Here is an 18893-nt window from a genome sequence, read left to right as displayed (position 1 = left end):
CTTTCTATTCTTTCATTCCACAAACTTTATAAAGTACCTGGTTATTATATTAGGTTCTGGCATTATAAAGATGATTAAGATATGATTCATGTTCTCAGATTCATATTCTAATAGGACAGATAGGTACATAACAAAAAACACCGGAGTGATAAGTGCTATGATATAGGTAGTCACAAGGTGCTTTCAGGACCATCAACCTAAACCAGGCCTTTACCATCTCCTTGGTAAAGTAGTGAAAAAAAGACAGATTTTAAAGTTAGATAGACCTTGATTCAAATTCTATCTCTACTATTTGTGATATCGCTTTGAGCAAGTGATCAGATGGATGATCAATTTCCACATGTGTAATATCACCTATCTCATAGCAACTAACACAGAGAAATAGCTCAATATATACTTGTTGTTACTATCATCACCACTACTTCATCCTCAGTCTCCTGGCCCAAGGCCACAACTCCAGTCTCATCTAATTCCATCAAAGTATAATTTCTACTGTCAAGTCAAGATAAACCTTGTCAATCAGATAGATCACTACCCTAGCTTAAGAAAATGATTAAACACACTGATTAAAACCATTTTGTACTTTTTGGGTTCTGTCATTTATCTCAATCTATACATGTGGTCTTATTTCTCAACCCTTACATTTCAAAGATTACTCTTCTGTGTATGCATCATGTTATAATATCCTATAGGCTTATATCTCAAACAGAGATCTCTCATCTGATGTTTATTGATACAGTACAAAACACAGGATTAGGAAATACGAATTATTTTAATTTACCAATGGTCACCTAAAGTCTACAAAAAATTATCAGAGAAATCATTTGTTGGCTTATTTGACATGAAAAATGCCAAATTATGAATTCATTCACAGCTTCCCTAGTCCAGAACTGACATCTTTGTTTAAAAAAAGACCTTGGAAGGACAGAAAATTCTTGTAAAAATGCTGCCTCTTATTAACTGAGCACATCGCACTGCCCACAAAGCCAAAAAGTTGTGTGTGTATATATATATATATATATATATATATATATATATATATATATATATATATATATAATTTCACATTCATGGGACAAAAGCAAATGACACTACCAAACTTTTTAAAATAGTATTTATTTTTAGCTTTAGGTGGACACAATATCTTTATTTTATTTTTATGTGGTGCTGAGGATCGAACCCAGTGCCTCACGCATGCCAGGCAAGCGTGCTACTACTTGAGCCATATCCCCAGCCCCACTACCAACCTTTTTAAGACAACATTTTTTAAGGTTTTTTGCTGGGTTCAACATCCTTTTGGGTCCAATATATATTCATGTCTTCAGTTCTGGTTCAAAGATGGATGGAAATTAGAAGGTACTCTTCAAATGCAATTTTCCTCAAATGTAAAGCTCTTGTACTTAAAAGGCCAAAATTAAGTTGAACAAATAACTGTGCAGCTCACTGTGGCTGTATTATGAAATTATAGATGATTAATGGTAAACTATTTCAGGCACCAAGTATATTAATTAAGTTCTATGAAGGAAATTATTTTGCAATTAAAATTGTGACATAATTATTACTAACACCTAAAAAATGTCAAAAATATATTTTAGATAAATAAAAATACAAGAAGAAAAATTAAAATAAAAATACATGTAGGGAGTAGAGTTACACAAATAAACATCTAAAAATCATCCAGAAATGACACAATAGGTTTGTGTAATTCAACTGCAATCAGTTTATAGTAATCAGGGTGAGACAAAAAATACTGTCAAAATCAGTAACTGGACGCCTTAAAAAAACACCTAATGCCCCCCCCCCATTTTTCCCCATATATAACACACACTTTTATACATCTGTGCATTATATACAGGAAAAAAATATTTACCTTGTGGAGTTGTAGGAGAGGAATATTAAAAGTATTCTATTTACTTGAAAATATAGTAAAACTCGAATAAGATGATTTTTCAAGCTGTCTTCGGTGAAAAATTTAAATATTATGAATTTTTTAAATAGGATTAAAGGGCTGGGGATGTGGCTCAATCGGTAGCGTGCTCGCCTGGCATGTGCGGGGCACTGGGTTCGATCCTTAGCACCTCATACAAATAAAGATGTTATGTCCGCTGGAAAAAAAATAAATAATTAAAAAATTATCTCTCTCTGTGTCTCTCTAAAAAAAAATAAAATAGGATTAAAGAAACTACACAGGGAAGTTGAATTGATCTTTCTAAAATAGTCCTTTGTTCTTCCACTACCTTCCCTATACCCTCTGACTCTAGCCAAATTAGTTTTCTTAGAACCTAAATGTTTCAAATATATTATTTGTTCAGTGCCTTCACTCAAATTTAATTTTCCCTAATAAAACAACCCCCCAATCCTGTATCTAACAATACGTGTCACATAGTAGATAGTAGCACATTTACCTAAGTCCTGCCCTTTACTGAAAGTCTAGTTTACATTCCACTATATCACTCAAAGCCAACTCTGAAGTCATATTAATATTCTTTGTGTGATGTGCTAATCTGGTATTTAAATATATATATATATATATATATATATATATATATATATATTACACAAATATACATGAATTTATAAATATATACAAACATATATACTTTAATATATGCAACCTATTTGCCACTAAAATGTAGAAGCAGTCTTTTATCTCTTCATATCCAAAGGACTTTGGAGGTCTAAGGATCTCAAACAAAGTGATTAAATAATCTCTGTTAAATGACAGTATAAATAGAGCCTAGTAAGTTTCTTTTTTAAAAATATTTTTTTAGTTGTAGATGGACACAATATCTTTATTTTTATGTGGTGCTGAGGACTGAACTCAGTGCTTCACATGTGCGAGGGGGCTCTACCACTGAGCTATAGCCTCAGCCCTCTAGTAACTTTCTTTATGTAACATTTATTAAATGCCTATGTGCCAAGCATTCATGGAGGCAAACAGCTAAGTGTCCTAAGGTTAATCTAAAATTCTAAAACTAATTCAGTGATTTAACCTTTTTGAAAATCTAATAAAAACTATGAACTATCTTCTCCCAAAATGTACTTACACTGAGAGTTTTGCATATGATCACAGGCTCTTAGTGATCATATACAAAACTATTTTTTAAATTTTATTTTATTTATTTATTGTTGTTGTTGTTATTATCATCCTCATCAGTAGTAGTAGTAGTAGTACCAGGGATTGAACCCAGGGGCACTTAACCACTGAGCCACATCCCCAGCCATTTTTTATATTTTATTTTGAGATATGGTCTCACTAAGTTGCTCATGGCCTTGCCAAGTTGCTGAGACTGGCTTTGAACCTATGATTCTCCTGCCTCAGTCTCCCAAGCTGTTGGGATTACAGGCATGCACCACTGTGCCCAGATAAACTATAGGGTTTAAAGTAGTTTCAGAATATTCCTTGCCCAAATTTCAACTTTCTGAAGACCACTTCTAAGTGGCCAACAAGCCTGCCTGATTCTTTCAACTGAAAACAGCATTCTACTTTATATATGAAATGACAAAATCTCTTGGTGAAATCAACATGGTTATTATTATGCTGTATTAAATATACACTTAAAAATACTACCTTAGATCTAAATTGATGTACATTTAATAAGAATGGCCAATAATACTTTGATTAATGAATTTCCTAGGGAAAATTATTGATTTATACCATGATAGCTTAAGTCATTTTTTAAAAGGCCTTATTTTTGTGGAGTCCAAAATATCCAGTAGTGGAGGGAGGTGAAAATGTATAAAAAGAAGTTTCCATTCCAGTGTGGAACTTGTATTAGATGAGCTACTTACAAGGTATCATCACCCCAGAGCTATTTATAAACTATGGATCACTGGATTTGGGTTAGGGACAGAGGAAATTTGTAGTCTGCCATCCTTGCTAAAGGAAAGTCAGCTTACCTATTATTAATTACTTTTTTTTGTTCTTCCTTCTTACATCTTCCTCCCACTTTTTGTACTTTCTTCTTTCTCCCATCATTTAATTTTTCCCACAACCAATTGTTCCAAATTGTTTTTTTTAAAAATCTTTTTAGTTGTATATGGACTGAATACCTTTATTTGTTTTTATGTGGTGCTAAGATTGAATCCAGTGCCTCACACTTGCGAGGCAAGTGCTATATCACTGAGCTACAACACCAGCCCCTAAATAGTTTTTTAATCCTTATTTTACCTGTACTTTTTCTTTCTTTTTCCTAATAGCTGCTTTATCAGCAGAAGAGGGAGGACTGTAACAAACTATATATGGGCATAACTATACAATTAATGATGTTTTTAGACTTTTCTGAGTATCAAGTGAGGATAGGGGGAACAAAAATTTTTCTGAAAGATCACGAATTGCTCTTGAATAACAATTGTTAAATTTTACAACAGATGTCGAGAGAGACTGGTTTTAAAAGTGTTGTATATGAGACATATCACCTTCTTAGTATGAGACTTTCAATCTCTGAATGCAATGGAACCTTAAAGATCATCTGATGCTAAAATCCTTTCCAAAATATGCTAACAGTCTGTGACCTTTTTCAGTACCAGGAAGCTGTATCAATAGATCATCACCCCCTTTTTTAATATCTCTATGAAAAAGTTCTTCAGTAGAATGACTGGAAAAATGTCCATATAATTTTCACTGTTCTAGTTACACAACTTTGGGTCATACAGAGAAGGTCCAGCTTCTCTTCCACATGAAAACCCATATTTATCCTCTTTTCTGACATCCAGGGTGCACTACTCTGTCTCCAAGACTATTTTCCAAGGATAATAAAGTTTCTGGTAATACCAAATGCGACTAAGCACATCTTCTGTTTTAAAAGAGATACTACTGTATTTTTTTTTTTTCTGGCTGAAATTGGAAATAGGAAAAGGTATTATTGCTTCACTTTGGAGATATAGCCTAAGAGCTATTTCTTGACAGCAACATAAAAGTCCTACAAAGGCTGCCCTGTTTTAGAGTAATCACCAATGAGTCACTAACCCAGGACCTCTATAATAAATTATGAGTAGGTGAATCATCTCTAAGAAAATAAACTATCATTAAATCTACAGGAACAGCTGAGTCTTTCAGCCACAGTATTATTTATTATACTGGTACAGGAAAAGCTGATACTCTGTTGAAAGAAGATATTTTTTTTAAAAAAAAAACACACCTATATTTTCTTGCAAAACTCTTAGAAGAAACAGTGGTACAGAAGAACAAATAATCAAACTATAATAATCAAATTACAGAAATGTACCTGTACAATTTGGGCCTTTCACATCAGTATTTCAAACAGTCTACTTCAGAGAACTGAAATGCTGACATCAAACACAACCTATAGAAAAGCTATAGGAGTGAAATTGTCACCAAACTGTAAAGCCTTTTAGCATCTCAATTCTTTGAGACTATATTAAGCCTTAATTTACACTGTTATCAGTTAGGCTTTTGTGCAAAGATCAAAGAAAATGGGACTCTCATTCATACTCTACTAGAATTTTACCTATTTCAATTTGGATTATTCTTAAGGAAAATGTTCTTAAGCCATGAAGACTATTTTATGCTTCACAGAATAGTTTTTGAGTAAACCATTTCTGCAGTAACACCTGCATTCAAATTTCTAGCTTAGTGCTTAAATGACAGAGAGAAAGGATAACATTTTATACATAAGGAGTATGAAAACCAAATAAATACAGTATATGCCACAATTTAAAGATAATTTCTGTCATGAAAAATATCATAAAAAACTACTCAGTGTCTGAATGAAATTAGAATAATTTTAGAAAGAAATAAGGCTGTGAATAAATATTTAATACAAATTTATAATAATATGCAACAAATTTCTATTCTATTTGCTTGAGATTACTGATGGTCATTATTATGAGAAATAGGTTTTCAGTCTACTGGCATGAAGGATGTGAGGCTTAAACTGAGATCTGTAGATTAGTTATACTGAAATACCAGAGGTGCTGGGAATATGATGATTCTTCTACAAAAGAATAACAACAACAGCTAGCAATTATTGAATAGCAATAACACAGTGCTATATACATTTGTATTACCTATTTAGTACATTCTAATTTAAAATCCTGGAAAAAAGTATTCATCTATTTTAATTATTCAGATAAAGCTGAAGTTTAGACATGTTAAGTAATGTGCCCAAAGTCTGTAGCCATTATATTATTGTAAAGTAGGGAAACTCTCACAGGAGTCCAAGAAGACATGTATATGATCATTCACAACAGCATTATTTATAACAGAAAAATGATGGGGAAAATTAAAAAAAAATAATAGAGAAAATGATGGGGAAAGTGATCATAATATCCATTAATAGAAAAATAAATGTAGCATATTTTTAAAATGGGATACCTAGCAGCAGTGAAAATAAATAAACAAGAGCTATACATGTAGACACGAATGAAAATCATGAACAATGCTGATAATAAGTAGCAGAAGAATATATGCAGCATAAATAAAACTTACATAAAAGCACACAAAAAAGTAGTATATAAAATTTAGAATATGTATACATATGGTAAAAGCCTATATACATGTATGGCAATGTTCAATACCAACGTCAGGAAAGTAGTTATGCAGTAGTTCAGGAAGCAAGAGGAATAGTCATGGTTAGAGGGGTACAAAGGAAGTTTCAACTGTGTTTTAAGTGTTCACTGTATTATTTTGGATTTGTTTCAAGGGTTTCCCATTGCCCTGAAGTTAAATTCAAATTTATATTAGCACTCTATAATCTTACCTTTTCTAATTCAATCTCAGCTTCTATCAGTAAACCCAAATTAACCTTTCTGATTTAGCCAGCCTAACAGCCTTAAATTCCTGGAATATATCATAACAATGTTCAACCCCAAGCCATATCTGACAAGCTAACTACTTCAATACTGATAATTTAAATGTCAGAATTCAAGGTTTATGAGGCCTTACTGTTTTATAATACATACATCTCTTCTCACTCGAATTGCTAAGTTTTTTGGTATATATTATAGTATTAAAATGGACATGATTTTAAAACATCATCCCTTTCATAAGTTTATATCCTCTTTAGAAACAAAACTTTGTTTCCTTAGAGCAAAAGTTATATTGTAAAATATGTTTGCATCCTTACTGTACTTGTTATTTAACCAGTATCATTAAATTATTGAACAGAAGAAGCCTTTCACAGAGCTAGAATCTTTAGATAATTCAGTCTTAATACAATAAAGAATTCTTGCATATAAATGAATACCAGAGATAGCCAATTCAGGATAAATCAAACACTTATCTTAAAATAATATCAAAGATAAAATCCTAAAGAAGTAACTGTATGCCACTATTTGAAGCCAAACATTAGTGTAACTATTATATAAAATACACTATAGATCATAGTCAAATATTTCCTCTACTAGCATAAGTGGAGATTTTGGTATTGGAGTTTATTTTTGTTTTAAAACATACCTCAATTGTTCAAAAGAAAAGCAAGTAAGAAGTACAATTTGGGGCTGATGCTGTGTTCAGTGGTAGAGTGCTAACCTAGCATGTGTGAGGCACTGGGTTTGATTCTCAGCACCACATATAACTAAATGAATAAAATAAAGTTCCATACATCTAAAAATTTTTTAAAAAGAAGTACAATTTAACAACCCTTAGTTACAGCACAATTACAAAGAATACTCTCCTTTAGATACATTTTCTGACTTGTGTTTCTGAAAGCATGCTGTAATTTTCATTTCTGCACCCCTTTATGTAATGCATCTTTTTCTTGTGGATGTTTTCTAGACTTATTTTTTTTTCCATCAGTTTGAACACAATGTGTAGAGTGGAATAGGATGTGTGTGTGTGTGGGTGTGTGGGTGTGATGGGTGTAGTATATTCTAGGTGGTTTTCTCTTTGCTTCTTACATCTGTGATTTGATGTATTTCATTATTTTTAGAAAATTGTAATTATTTGCTTTAATGTTTCTTACTACAAATACATTATTGATTAATATGAAATAAATGCTCAAATTTTAAAACACTAGCAAAAGCCATTTAAAAAAGTAAAGTATTCAAATGGAATTTTGAAAAAAATAGGTATATTACACTTTAATATTATCCTGGTTTTAGAAATTAATATATTTTAAAATCTGTAATTACAGTAAACTTTCCTTCTAAATACATTTAAATACAAATATTCAAATATAAATTCTATAGTTGTTTATACTGGCATCACAGAATGCACTCATTCATTCAACAAATATTAGTGTCTACTATATACTATATTTCCAAAGTCTGAGTTACAAAAGTGAATGAAACATGGTCTATGTTTCTAAGGAACATCTCAGTTTACTCAGCAAGAAAAACATAAAAATACATGTAATATATAGTTCTAAGCAGCATAAAAGAGATATGTACTGTGGTGACACAAAGAACGAATTGATCTATTCTACCTGCAGGGCAGAGATAGAGTGTAGCCCCATTTTCAGGTTTTCCAGGGGCCAGTGAAGTGGTGCACACCTGTAATCCCAGTGGCTTGGTAGGTTGAGGCAGGAGGATCACAAGTTCAAAGCCAGCCTCAGCAAAAGCAAGGCACTAAGCAACTCAGCAAGACCCTGTCTCTAAATAAAATACAAAATAGGGCTGGGGATGTGGCTCAATGGTCGAGTGCCCATTCCTGAGTTCAATCCCTAGTACCCCCCCCCCAATTTTTTTTCCAAACAACTGGAAAAATTTACCTACAAAGAATATGAGTGAGTCAATCTACAAAAGCACAGAATAATTCAAGATTTTTTTGTGTGTGTGGTGCTAGGGATTGACCCCAGGGCCTTGTGCATGTGAGGCAGGCACTCTACCAACTGAGTTATATCATCAGCCCTCAAGATTTAAACATATTCAACAAATACTTCCTAAACATTTTGCTCTAGGCAGGTGATGTATTTAGGCATGTGGGATATAAATATTAAAAAAGGTTGCTCCTACTCTCAAGGATTACATAACCCTCTAGGGTGGGACTCAGACAAATATTACAAGAAAAGGATGCTAAAAAGACATGATGGAGGGGAGATGTGAGAAGTGAAGATGGCAGAGTGAGGAGCTCCTTGGCCATCTGGCCATTTGGACCTTGGGTGGGGGCCAGGGCAGGCAGTAAGCCAATTGCTCTACTGGACCAGTCAAGAATACTTATCACACAGGACATCAAACACTTTCCTGATATTTAAGTGCTTTTATATTCACCTCAAAACAAAATTATGGACTCGGGACATGGCAGGTATTTCTGTTATCTTCTATAGAGATTAGTCCTGCTTCTTTTATCTGGCCACCTTCCCTACTGAAATATGGACACATTTACATACATTTCCTCAATGATTTGGAATGGAAAAGACTACTTTTCTTTTGTTCCCCCTTTCAGATTTAACACAGAAATCAGCCCTTAGGATGCAGTTATCCTGCTGACTTCTCCAGGAAGAAAAAAGAAACTGATATGAGTCTTCTGTTGGAATTATCAAGAATTATTACTTCATTATCAATAATTATTTTATAAGCTGAAGGCTGTTTAACTTGAAATAGATGATTAAATCATGATATTTTTTTAATTCTTTGCCTTTTGCTCCAAACAAGAAGACTAATAACTGACAAATATAGATGACTTCAAGGGTTTTTTTTTTAAATAAAGTCTTCCAGTTTTAGCCACTATTTATGATAAACACATTTGAGACAGCAGCAGTAAATTCCAAATATTTGTTGTAATTTGAAAAGAAAGAAATGTTAGAATGGTTCATCTTGTGACATAGATTTACTGGACAGAAACAAAGATCCAGTTTTGCAGTTAAGCCTTTGATGTGATAAAAAGCATAAAGACAAGAAACAAGATTGATTTCATATATGATATACCTAAGAATATCCTGTACAAATGCATATTTTTACATGTGTAAATCCACGTTTGGATGAAAGGAGGGATTGTTCTAGAGAAAGAGACTGTTTTTGATTTTTTTCAAGCCTTGGAACATTTACTATTTTAAATTTTTTCATTCTTCTGCGGAAGCACCAGATTTTATAGCAGCTAAATGCATGCTTACATTTAGTTGAAAGAATGGTAAAAAGCAAACAATCCAGTTTGAGTCCAGTGATGCAACCCTATTCACCTCCATAAATGAGAGACTGCTGTGTTACAGTTTTATTCATTCTGTTTTGTGGAGTCATATAGGATATAATGTTTTCTATGTGGCCAAAGCTGAAAGAAAAGTAGCATGAGTAGTTCTTTTAGTTAAGAAGGTGTGATGTACCCTATAACATGATCTGCCTTCAACTTTATACATAGAGGAGTAGAAGAAAACATGGGAGTTTCCATATAACTTCTTTCTCCTAAGAAAAAGAAACAAAAATGTCTTATGTAGCACCATTTGACTTTTTTGGAATTTTACATTACATAGTTCCATTTTTATAAAGTCATAAATAACTCTTTTCCTTCAAACCAGATAGATACTTGGATTTATTTTTCTACAAGGTAGGTATAATGTTAAATTGAAAAGGCTGGGACTCATTAAATTTCCCCAGTTGGAACTGGATTTTCTCATTGGCAAATGGGTTTATCTCAGAAGCAATGTTCCAAATCCCATGGCTATTTCATTGTAGATTTAGAAGAAATTCAGGATCTGAAAAAAAAACCTCAAATAAGTAAAATAGTTCCAATAAGAAGTGTTGATCTTGTGTTTGGTTCATTATAGATTGAGAAGAAATTCAGGATTTAAAAAAAACTCCAGAAATAGAGATCTTCCTTTTTACCCTTTAACAGTTATATTATATGATAAACAGACTGTAGTGGAAAACTGTCCTTGCTTCCAAATAAACAGAATAATTATTAAAAAAAAAGACAGACATGATGGAGGATTTCTACTTCTGAAAATATGCAGTCAATATATTTTTCCAATTCTTCCCATTCATTATAGCTCAAAATCCAGAACATTAGAGAGAAAACAAATTTATATAGGCACTGAAAATTGGAGAAAAGAAGATGGACCAGAAAGGGACCTCGATATCTGAGGAATGATGTGGTGAAGTCCTAGGGTTTTCTTTCTTTTTTTTTTTTTTTGTGGTGCCAGGGATTGAAGCCAGGGGTGCTTAACCACTAAGCCATATCCCCAACCCTTTTATTTTTTGTGACAGGGTCTCATTAAGTTGCTGAGGCTGACCTTGAATTTACAATCCTCCTGCCTTGGCTTCCCTGGTTGCTAAAAGGTCCCTGGGTTTCTATTTGCCTCATATATCTTGGGCTGGGTGCTGGAGAAGCCAGTAACATTGAAATGGCAATCAGTGTTCACAAATACCCAAGAAAAAATCTATTATTTGTAGCCAAAAGACCAGGAAAGAAGCACCCTAGCAAGACTGAAAACTTCAACTCTACTATAGCCAGATACAACAAATAAAATTGAAACCATACAGTCATCTCCACAAGCAAAGGTTGAGTGGAAAGCAGAGATATCCATCCTGGGAAGACTGAAACAAGGTATTCTAACACTCCCCATGAATCTAGATTCACATTAGAGAATTTAGAGAATTTGAGACTTTTATCTCTACAAGGCAGTAATGAGTCCTGTCCCACAATATGTCAGTATAAACCATATAGGGGGCCTGGGCATCTATGAACTCTTAGTGGTAATGAAGCATTCTTCCAACTCCCCACTAGGGTACCAGAGAAGACTTAGTGGATAGTCAAAATTTTCACCACTATTGGTGGCAAAAAGCCTCCCACCCAGCCTTGTGTTATTAATGGAAGCCATGAGGGGAGCAGTAAGGAAATACCCCTACCCCTCCAAGCCAGGATAGTAAGATCAGAGGCCTGCCAGTAAGCCTCCTAAACTCCAACCTTGTTCAGGTATGTCAATAGAGGATGGAAGGAACCTTTGACTTATAAACTGCTGGAATTAACAAGGCACTACTGTTCTTTTCTTTACCAGGAATCAGAAGTGTTGAATAAGATACAGAGCTCTATAACACAATACCCGAAACTTGCAAGTATTAACTGAAAACTACACAGCATACCAAGAATGAGAAAGACTTCAATTTGAATGAATAAAAAAAAAGATGATAGACAGTTTCAGAGGTTTTAGTCTAAGTTTGCTTGGTCCTGTTGCTTTGGGTCTATGGTAGCCAAGTATATCATGGCTAGAGCTTGTGGAAAAGAAAGTCTGTCACCTCATAACAGCCATAAAGACAAAAGAAAGGGGCCAAGGTCCCAATATATCCTTCAAGGGTACACCACACATGACCTACTTGGCCCATCTTGGCCCATCTCCTAAAAGTTTAACCACCTTTCAGTAGCACCACAGGTTAGAAACAAAGCACATGGGCTTTTAGAGGACATTTAGGATCCACACTATAGCACAAGCAGAGGGTATCTCTCTCTTCATATTGCCTCGAGTTGGAGAAGGGATTGTGTAGGTGTTATAAAACTGACCTTCCACCCTCTTAAATTTGTATTAATTCACCTTGTTTCCAAAGCACTTATGAAGTTACTTTCATACATGGACAATTGTTTGAATTGATATATCTGTGGAAAGATAAACACTAGAGAGTCATATTCTGCCATCTTGCTGATGTCCAACTATAAGTTGAAGTTTGGATCACAGATGCTTCCTTAAGCTTCTTCAACCCCAAAAGCTGAACAAATCTTAGCCATTTCTTTTCTTTTCTTTTTTGTTTTGGTACAGGAGATTGAACTCAGGGGCACTCAACCACTGAACCACATCCCCAGCCCTATTTTGTAATTTATTTAGAGACATGGTCTCACTGAGTTGCTTAGCACCTCTCATTGCTGAGGCTGGCTTTGAACTCATGACCCTCCTGCTTCAGCCTCCCAAGCCACTGAGATTACAGGCATGCACCACTGGTAGCACCTTACCCTACAATTTAGATATGCTTTCATTTCCAAGATCTTCAGTACTTGAAAATTTCCCACTAAAATTAAATGCCATTTGAATATCCCTTGTTCTTGGAGCTTGTTCATCTTTCTCGCTATGTCTGACAATCTCCTAGTACTCTAGGCCATCATTTTGATCCTTTTTCATTTGTATCTTTATTCAGTCTGGACAACAATTTGGATAAATTCCCCAGGTCATTTATTACTCCTACCTTGCCAACACTCAGCATTTGTGCATACCCATTTTCTCCTTTTGCTTTTTTGGGATTGTGTAGTTCTGGAGAAAGTCACAACAGTAAAGATAACATCAGCTAGGCCCTCACTTCTATGCAAGTATTTTATTTGATGTCTACTGATGCCTTAATAAATTGCCTATAATGCCATATCCATGCCTTTTCCATTCTTGAACTCCTAAAGACACATTCTACTTTTCCTCTCTTAGATGAACTTACACTGGGAAGACACAGACATCCAATATGAGGTCTCCCATTTCCCTTCTCTGTTCTTTTAAATCTTTCTGTTATGTTCTTCACCTTTGATCTACCTATCCTGGCCTACAAAGCCAAGGTTCCTTTTGGCCAGGGGTAATCCCTCCATTTGTCCTTTCAATTTTACCACCTCTTTATGAAATAAGGTTGAGTGCAGCTTCTAGATTTAGATCGTACTACTTCAGATCTATTTCTACCACTTACTACTAAGGAAGTTACTTAACCATTTTAAGTTTTAGTTTCCATACCTGTTAAAATATTGGCAAACAGCATTCAAAAGCACATTAAAAAGTGCATCAGGATAAAGTGTTTTTCATTTTAGGGATGCAAGTTGGGTTCAACATGCAGAAATCAAATGAAATTCACCACATAACTAACTTTAGGAAAAGAATCACATGATTACCTCAATAGATACATAAAAATATTAGAAAAATTATAGTACCCATTCATAATTACACAACAATAGAAAAACTAGGGATAGAAGTAACTTACATCAACATATTAAAAGCTATATGTAACAAATTCAAGGCTAACTTTATACTGAGTGGACAAAAAACAAAATTATTTCTTCTAAAGAAAGGAACAAGACAAGGATTCCCACTTCCATCACTCCTACTCAACATATTCTTTGAAACTCTAGCTGGAGGAATCAGGCAAAAGAAAGAAATTAAAGGTATAAAAATAGGAAAAGAGCTCAAATAATCTGTTTGCTGATGACATGATTCTCAATTTAGAAGATCCAAAAAAACTCCACCAAAAGACTTCTAGAGCTCATAAATAAATTCTCCAAAGTAGGATATAAAATCAACACCCATAAATCAATTGTGTTCTTGTTTTCCAATGATGAATCTGCTGAAAGAAAAATTAGGAAAACTATCCCATTTACAATACCTCAAAAAATAAATTACTTGGGAATCAATCTAACAAAAGATGTGAAGAACCTCTACAATTAAATCTATAGAACTTTAAAGAAAGCAATTGAAGGAGACCTTACAAGGTGGATAGACCTCCCATGTTCTTAGATAGGCAGAATCAATATTATCAAAATGGTCATATTATCAAAAGCACTATGCAGATTCAATGCAATTCTCATCAATATTCCAAGGACATTCTTCAAAGAACTAGAAAAGGCAATTATGAAATTCATGTGGATAAGTAAGAGAACCAGAATAGCCAATGCAATCCTTAGTGAGAAAAGTGAAGCAGCAAGGCTGGGTTGTGGTTCAGTGGTGGAGCACTTTCCTAGCTTATGTGAGGCACTGGGTTTGATCCTCAGCACCATATAAAAATAAATAAATAAATAAAATAAAAGCATTGTGTGCATCTATAACTAAAAATATTTTTTAAAAAGTCAAGCAGGGTAGGGCTGGGGATGTGGCTCAAGCGGTAGCGCGCTTGCCTGGCATGCGTGCGGCCCGGGTTCGATCCTCAGCACCACATACCAACAAAAATGTTGTGTCCGCCGAGAACTAAAAAATAAATATTAAAAATTCTCTCTCTCTCTCTCTCTCTCTCTCTCTCTCCTCTCTCACTCTCTCTTAAAAAAAAAAAAAAGTCAAGCAGGGTAATCATAATACCAGACCCCAAATTACACTATAGAGCTACAGTAACAAAATCAGTGTAGAATTGTCACCAAAACAGACATGAAGACTAATGAAGACAATAAAGGACACAGAGACATGTAAATACAGTTATCTGATACTAGGCAAAGGTTCCAAAAGCATATGTTGGAGAAAAGATAACCTTTATAACAAATGGTGCTGGGAAAACTAGAAATCCATATGTAGAAGAATGAAATTTCACCCCTACCTCTCACCCTGCACAGAAGTTAATTCAAAATGGATCAAGGACATTAGACCAGAAACCCTGCACCTACTAGAAGAAAATGAAGGCCCAACACTTCATTTGGGAGTGAAGTGTTGGGTAATGTATTGGAGAGAGTTGGGTTCCATGCTTTTGTGATAATGTCAAGGTATATTCTGGCATTGAATCATAACTAAAAAGATTTTTAATTTTTTTTTTTTACAAATGTGACACCATTATTTTACTTAAAAAGGGGGCTAGGGCTGTAGCTTAGTGGCAGAGAGCTTGCTTAACATGTGTGAGGCACTGGGTCCAATCCTTAGCACCACATAAAAATAAATAAAGGCATTCTGTCCATCTACAACTACCAAAAAAAAAAAAAAAAAAAAAACTAAAGATGATAAGTAACAGTATATACTCAATGGGCCATTGTGAAATATAAATGAGAAAGTCACAGGAATGTAATTAGTGAAATATATACCTTATATTAAATGTTAAATAACATAATGGCAGTGATTAATGTTATTATCTTCTAATCTACACTAGCTCTTGGCACATTGTCCTCGTCTTCAAATTTGCAACAAGCCTCCTGTTTTTAACTAAAAGACTCATCTGGAATTTGCTCCCCCATCCCAAATTTCTTTCCTTCCTTTAACCACTAAACTTCTCTAAATATACACTTAGAAGCCAAAAAACCTTGTGTTTGGGTCTGGCTCTTCCACTTCTCAGCTATAAGACCTGCAACAAGCACTTTTCCTAAGCATCAGTTTTTCATCTTTAAAATGGGTTAATGACCCTTTCTTAGGGCCATCAAATAGATTAAACTGAAAATACATGTAAAGCAAATAGCCAAATTGGGTGCTAAATGAATATCATTTCTCCATCTCTTATCCTTTCTTTAACTTCCTACAATCTAGGATCTCTATTACTCTAATACCTTTTCATCTCACTTCAGCTCTTATTAGCATTATGACTTTGGGCATTTGACTACTCTAAACATTAGTTTTTCATCTGTAAAAAAAGATAAATATCTACCACATAAAGTTGTCTTGAGAATAAATGAATTAATATATAAAGTGTTTTAGCACAGGGCCTGGTCATGAACTAATGATCAAATCAAAAGATTTTCTTTCTCTGACTTTCACTAATAGAACTATTTTCTGATTTGCTCTGATAACCACTGACCATTCCCTCTGTCTCTGCACCTCCTCCACGAAGCCATTTTTTATTCTACTCAAACTCTGTGTGAACTTTTTCTCCTTTGAACCTTAAGAGCACCTTGTACTTCTCTTGATGTAAGGCATTTCCCTTACTCTGAAATCATAGTCATTTGTACTATGTTGCATCTCCACTGCTTAGACTCTTTTATTCTCTTTGCCAGGTACTTATTAAATCATATATAACTTTTGAATATGCAATATAAACCAGACCTGTGCTGGCTATTGAGAATATAAAGACTAACATTCTATAACTATTGTAAGAAATTTTAGTTTAGGACAGTAGAAAAGACAGGTAAACAGACTATTTTTGTAGTGTAAGAAATACTATGGCAGGAGTATGCTGAGAGTCTCTGAGAGCACAGAGAGGAAATATTTAAACTATGCTGGGGAGAACAGAGACACTCTCTTATAAAAGGCATTTTGTGGATAGCAAATAGGGAGGCTGCTCATAAATATCTGTCAAATGAATACATGACCTATGAGTAGAAAGTAATTGGATGAGGATGGAAAAGGACACTTAAGGGCCAGCAGAAAAGAGGAGATAAAAATGACATGGAGGGATGAAGCAAGTAGTTCAATATTGAAAAAAGGAAGTTTTCCAAATGTCTGGAGATGAAGCTGGAGAGTCAAGGCAGGGTGAGATAGTCTAGACAAAGGAGTGTGATTTGACCCCACAAGGCTGGTAAAGAAGTATCCATAAAGACTTTTTAGCAGAGGAGCATATTCAGATTTGCATTTTGGTATAAGTACTCTGGCAGCACTGGGGAAAATGGATTCCACAAGAGCCAGAATAGAGGTAGAATTCAGTTAGGAGGATGTTGTGATAATTCAGATGAAGTATGAGTGGTAGAACTGCAGAAATGAAGTGAGAATGGTAAATCAGGACGGATACTAGGCTGACTTAAAAATCAGGTTGGCTGAACTTAATTATGCGTATTTGTATCTTCAAGTCTAGCAAAAATATTTAACACTTGAAATACGCTACGTAAATATTTGAAACCTTCTTAGGGAACTGCAGCCAGCTGCGTCACTTCCTGTGCTCGGATTCCTAAGTAAAAGCACTTTTCTCACTATAAAACTCAAAAGAAATAGATTTGTTATTACAACAATTACTAATAGGGCATTATGTAAAATTGTGGATGTGTAACCGACGTGATTCTGCAATCTGCATTTGGGGTAAAATTGGGGGTTCATAACCCACTTCAATCTAATGTATGAAATATGATATGTCAAGAGCTTTGTAATGTTGTGAACAACCAATAAAAATAAATAAATAAATAAAAATTAAAAAAAATAGAACACTGAGATTAACAACACCATGTATAAACTTGCACTCTGCACAGACTCTGGGACGTCTCTGTACTGGACTGTTTTATGTTTTAACCTTAAATAATATTTGAACAAACTCTACAGAGTCGTGAGACTACGCTATGGGCGCTGAGACAACTGCCAAGGATTGTTTTCTCTTTATTGCAAGCAGCTTGTTGCTTGGCCAATTTCACCCAGAGGTCTCCCAGAATGTACCAAGCTGCTGTATAAACAATCAACCACTGGGAACTAAGGAGAGTGCTGTGTCCAGGGCTGCGGAAACTCTGGAGAGGCAGGTGTCTTGAACTTTCAAATGTTAATGTTACCAAGTCTTTCACTCCCACGCCTCCACCCCGCTGCTTTCTGCCGGACTACCTTCGGAAGTCAGAAGGAGACTTTCCAGAGTTACTAGAATGTTGCCGGCACTAAAAAAAAGAAAAGAAAAAAAGGAAGAAAAAGTAAAAGGAAACTAAGCAAGTTTATTCTCACTCACCCTAACGACCGCCATCTCTAGGGCCCTCTCGGCTCCAGTTTTCATACGGAGAACGCAGAGGGACAAAGCAGTTCAACTAGACTTCTCTCGCGAGAACCCCGCCCCGCTACGCCCTTTTCTAGCAGGCTCCCGCCCTTTCTCCGCCCTCAGACCAACGCTTTGGCAGCTAATGCAATTAGATTGTGACCTGTCTTTCAGAGATAAAGTTTTATCCTTGTAATTGACCACCCAGATCCCAAATAAAGCCTTTCTCCATAGCCCAGTTGAAAATTGTTTCCTTGAATGCAGAACTTTTCGTTATTTTTGTTTTCAGGCATACATGAGTTTTAGACATGAAGTTAATATCCAACTCCAATGCCTTAAAAATAACTATATAGTCATATGAAGAACATGTTATGTTTCCCATACATGAGCATGTTCACTGAGCACCAACTCTATGCCAGGCAGGTCTTCAGAGTACAGAACCAAACTTAGTGGCTTCTCATGAAGCATATGCTTACAGGAGCGAAAGAAAAACAAATACCACATAGTGCCAAATGCTACAGAAGAAAATAAAACAATATGCAGATGGAATGAGTGTTTGCTGATTTATATAGATTAGATAAAGAATCTCTGATAAGGTGATTTGGAAAAATTCTGAAGGAATTTAGGAAAGAGTATTCCCTGCAGACAGAACAGCAATGAAAAAGGTCAGCCTGGGCTAGGGATGTTGCTCAAGCGGTAGCGCG

At 34.8% G+C, this 18893-nt stretch overlaps 1 protein-coding gene across 1 annotated transcript in view; it reads right to left on the bottom strand.

Annotated features, from left to right (window-relative positions):
- APOOL (apolipoprotein O like) overlaps positions 1-18266 on the bottom strand; it is a 71807-nt gene extending 53541 nt beyond the window's left edge. Inside the window, exon 1 of the mRNA XM_081277119.1 lies at positions 18166-18266. Within this exon, the coding sequence (XP_081133245.1) occupies positions 18166-18210 (45 nt within the window). The 5' untranslated portion in view covers positions 18211-18266. The remainder of the gene's footprint in view (positions 1-18165) is intronic.
- Positions 18267-18893: the final 627 nt, after the last annotated feature.

The sequence above is a fragment of the Spermophilus citellus genome, assembly GCF_964194105.1.
Source record: "Spermophilus citellus genome assembly, chromosome: X".
In the NCBI taxonomy this organism is placed as follows: Eukaryota; Metazoa; Chordata; class Mammalia; order Rodentia; family Sciuridae; genus Spermophilus; species Spermophilus citellus.
The sequence above is the reverse complement of the archived record's forward strand: the minus strand, read 5'-3'. Positions and strand labels throughout refer to the sequence as shown.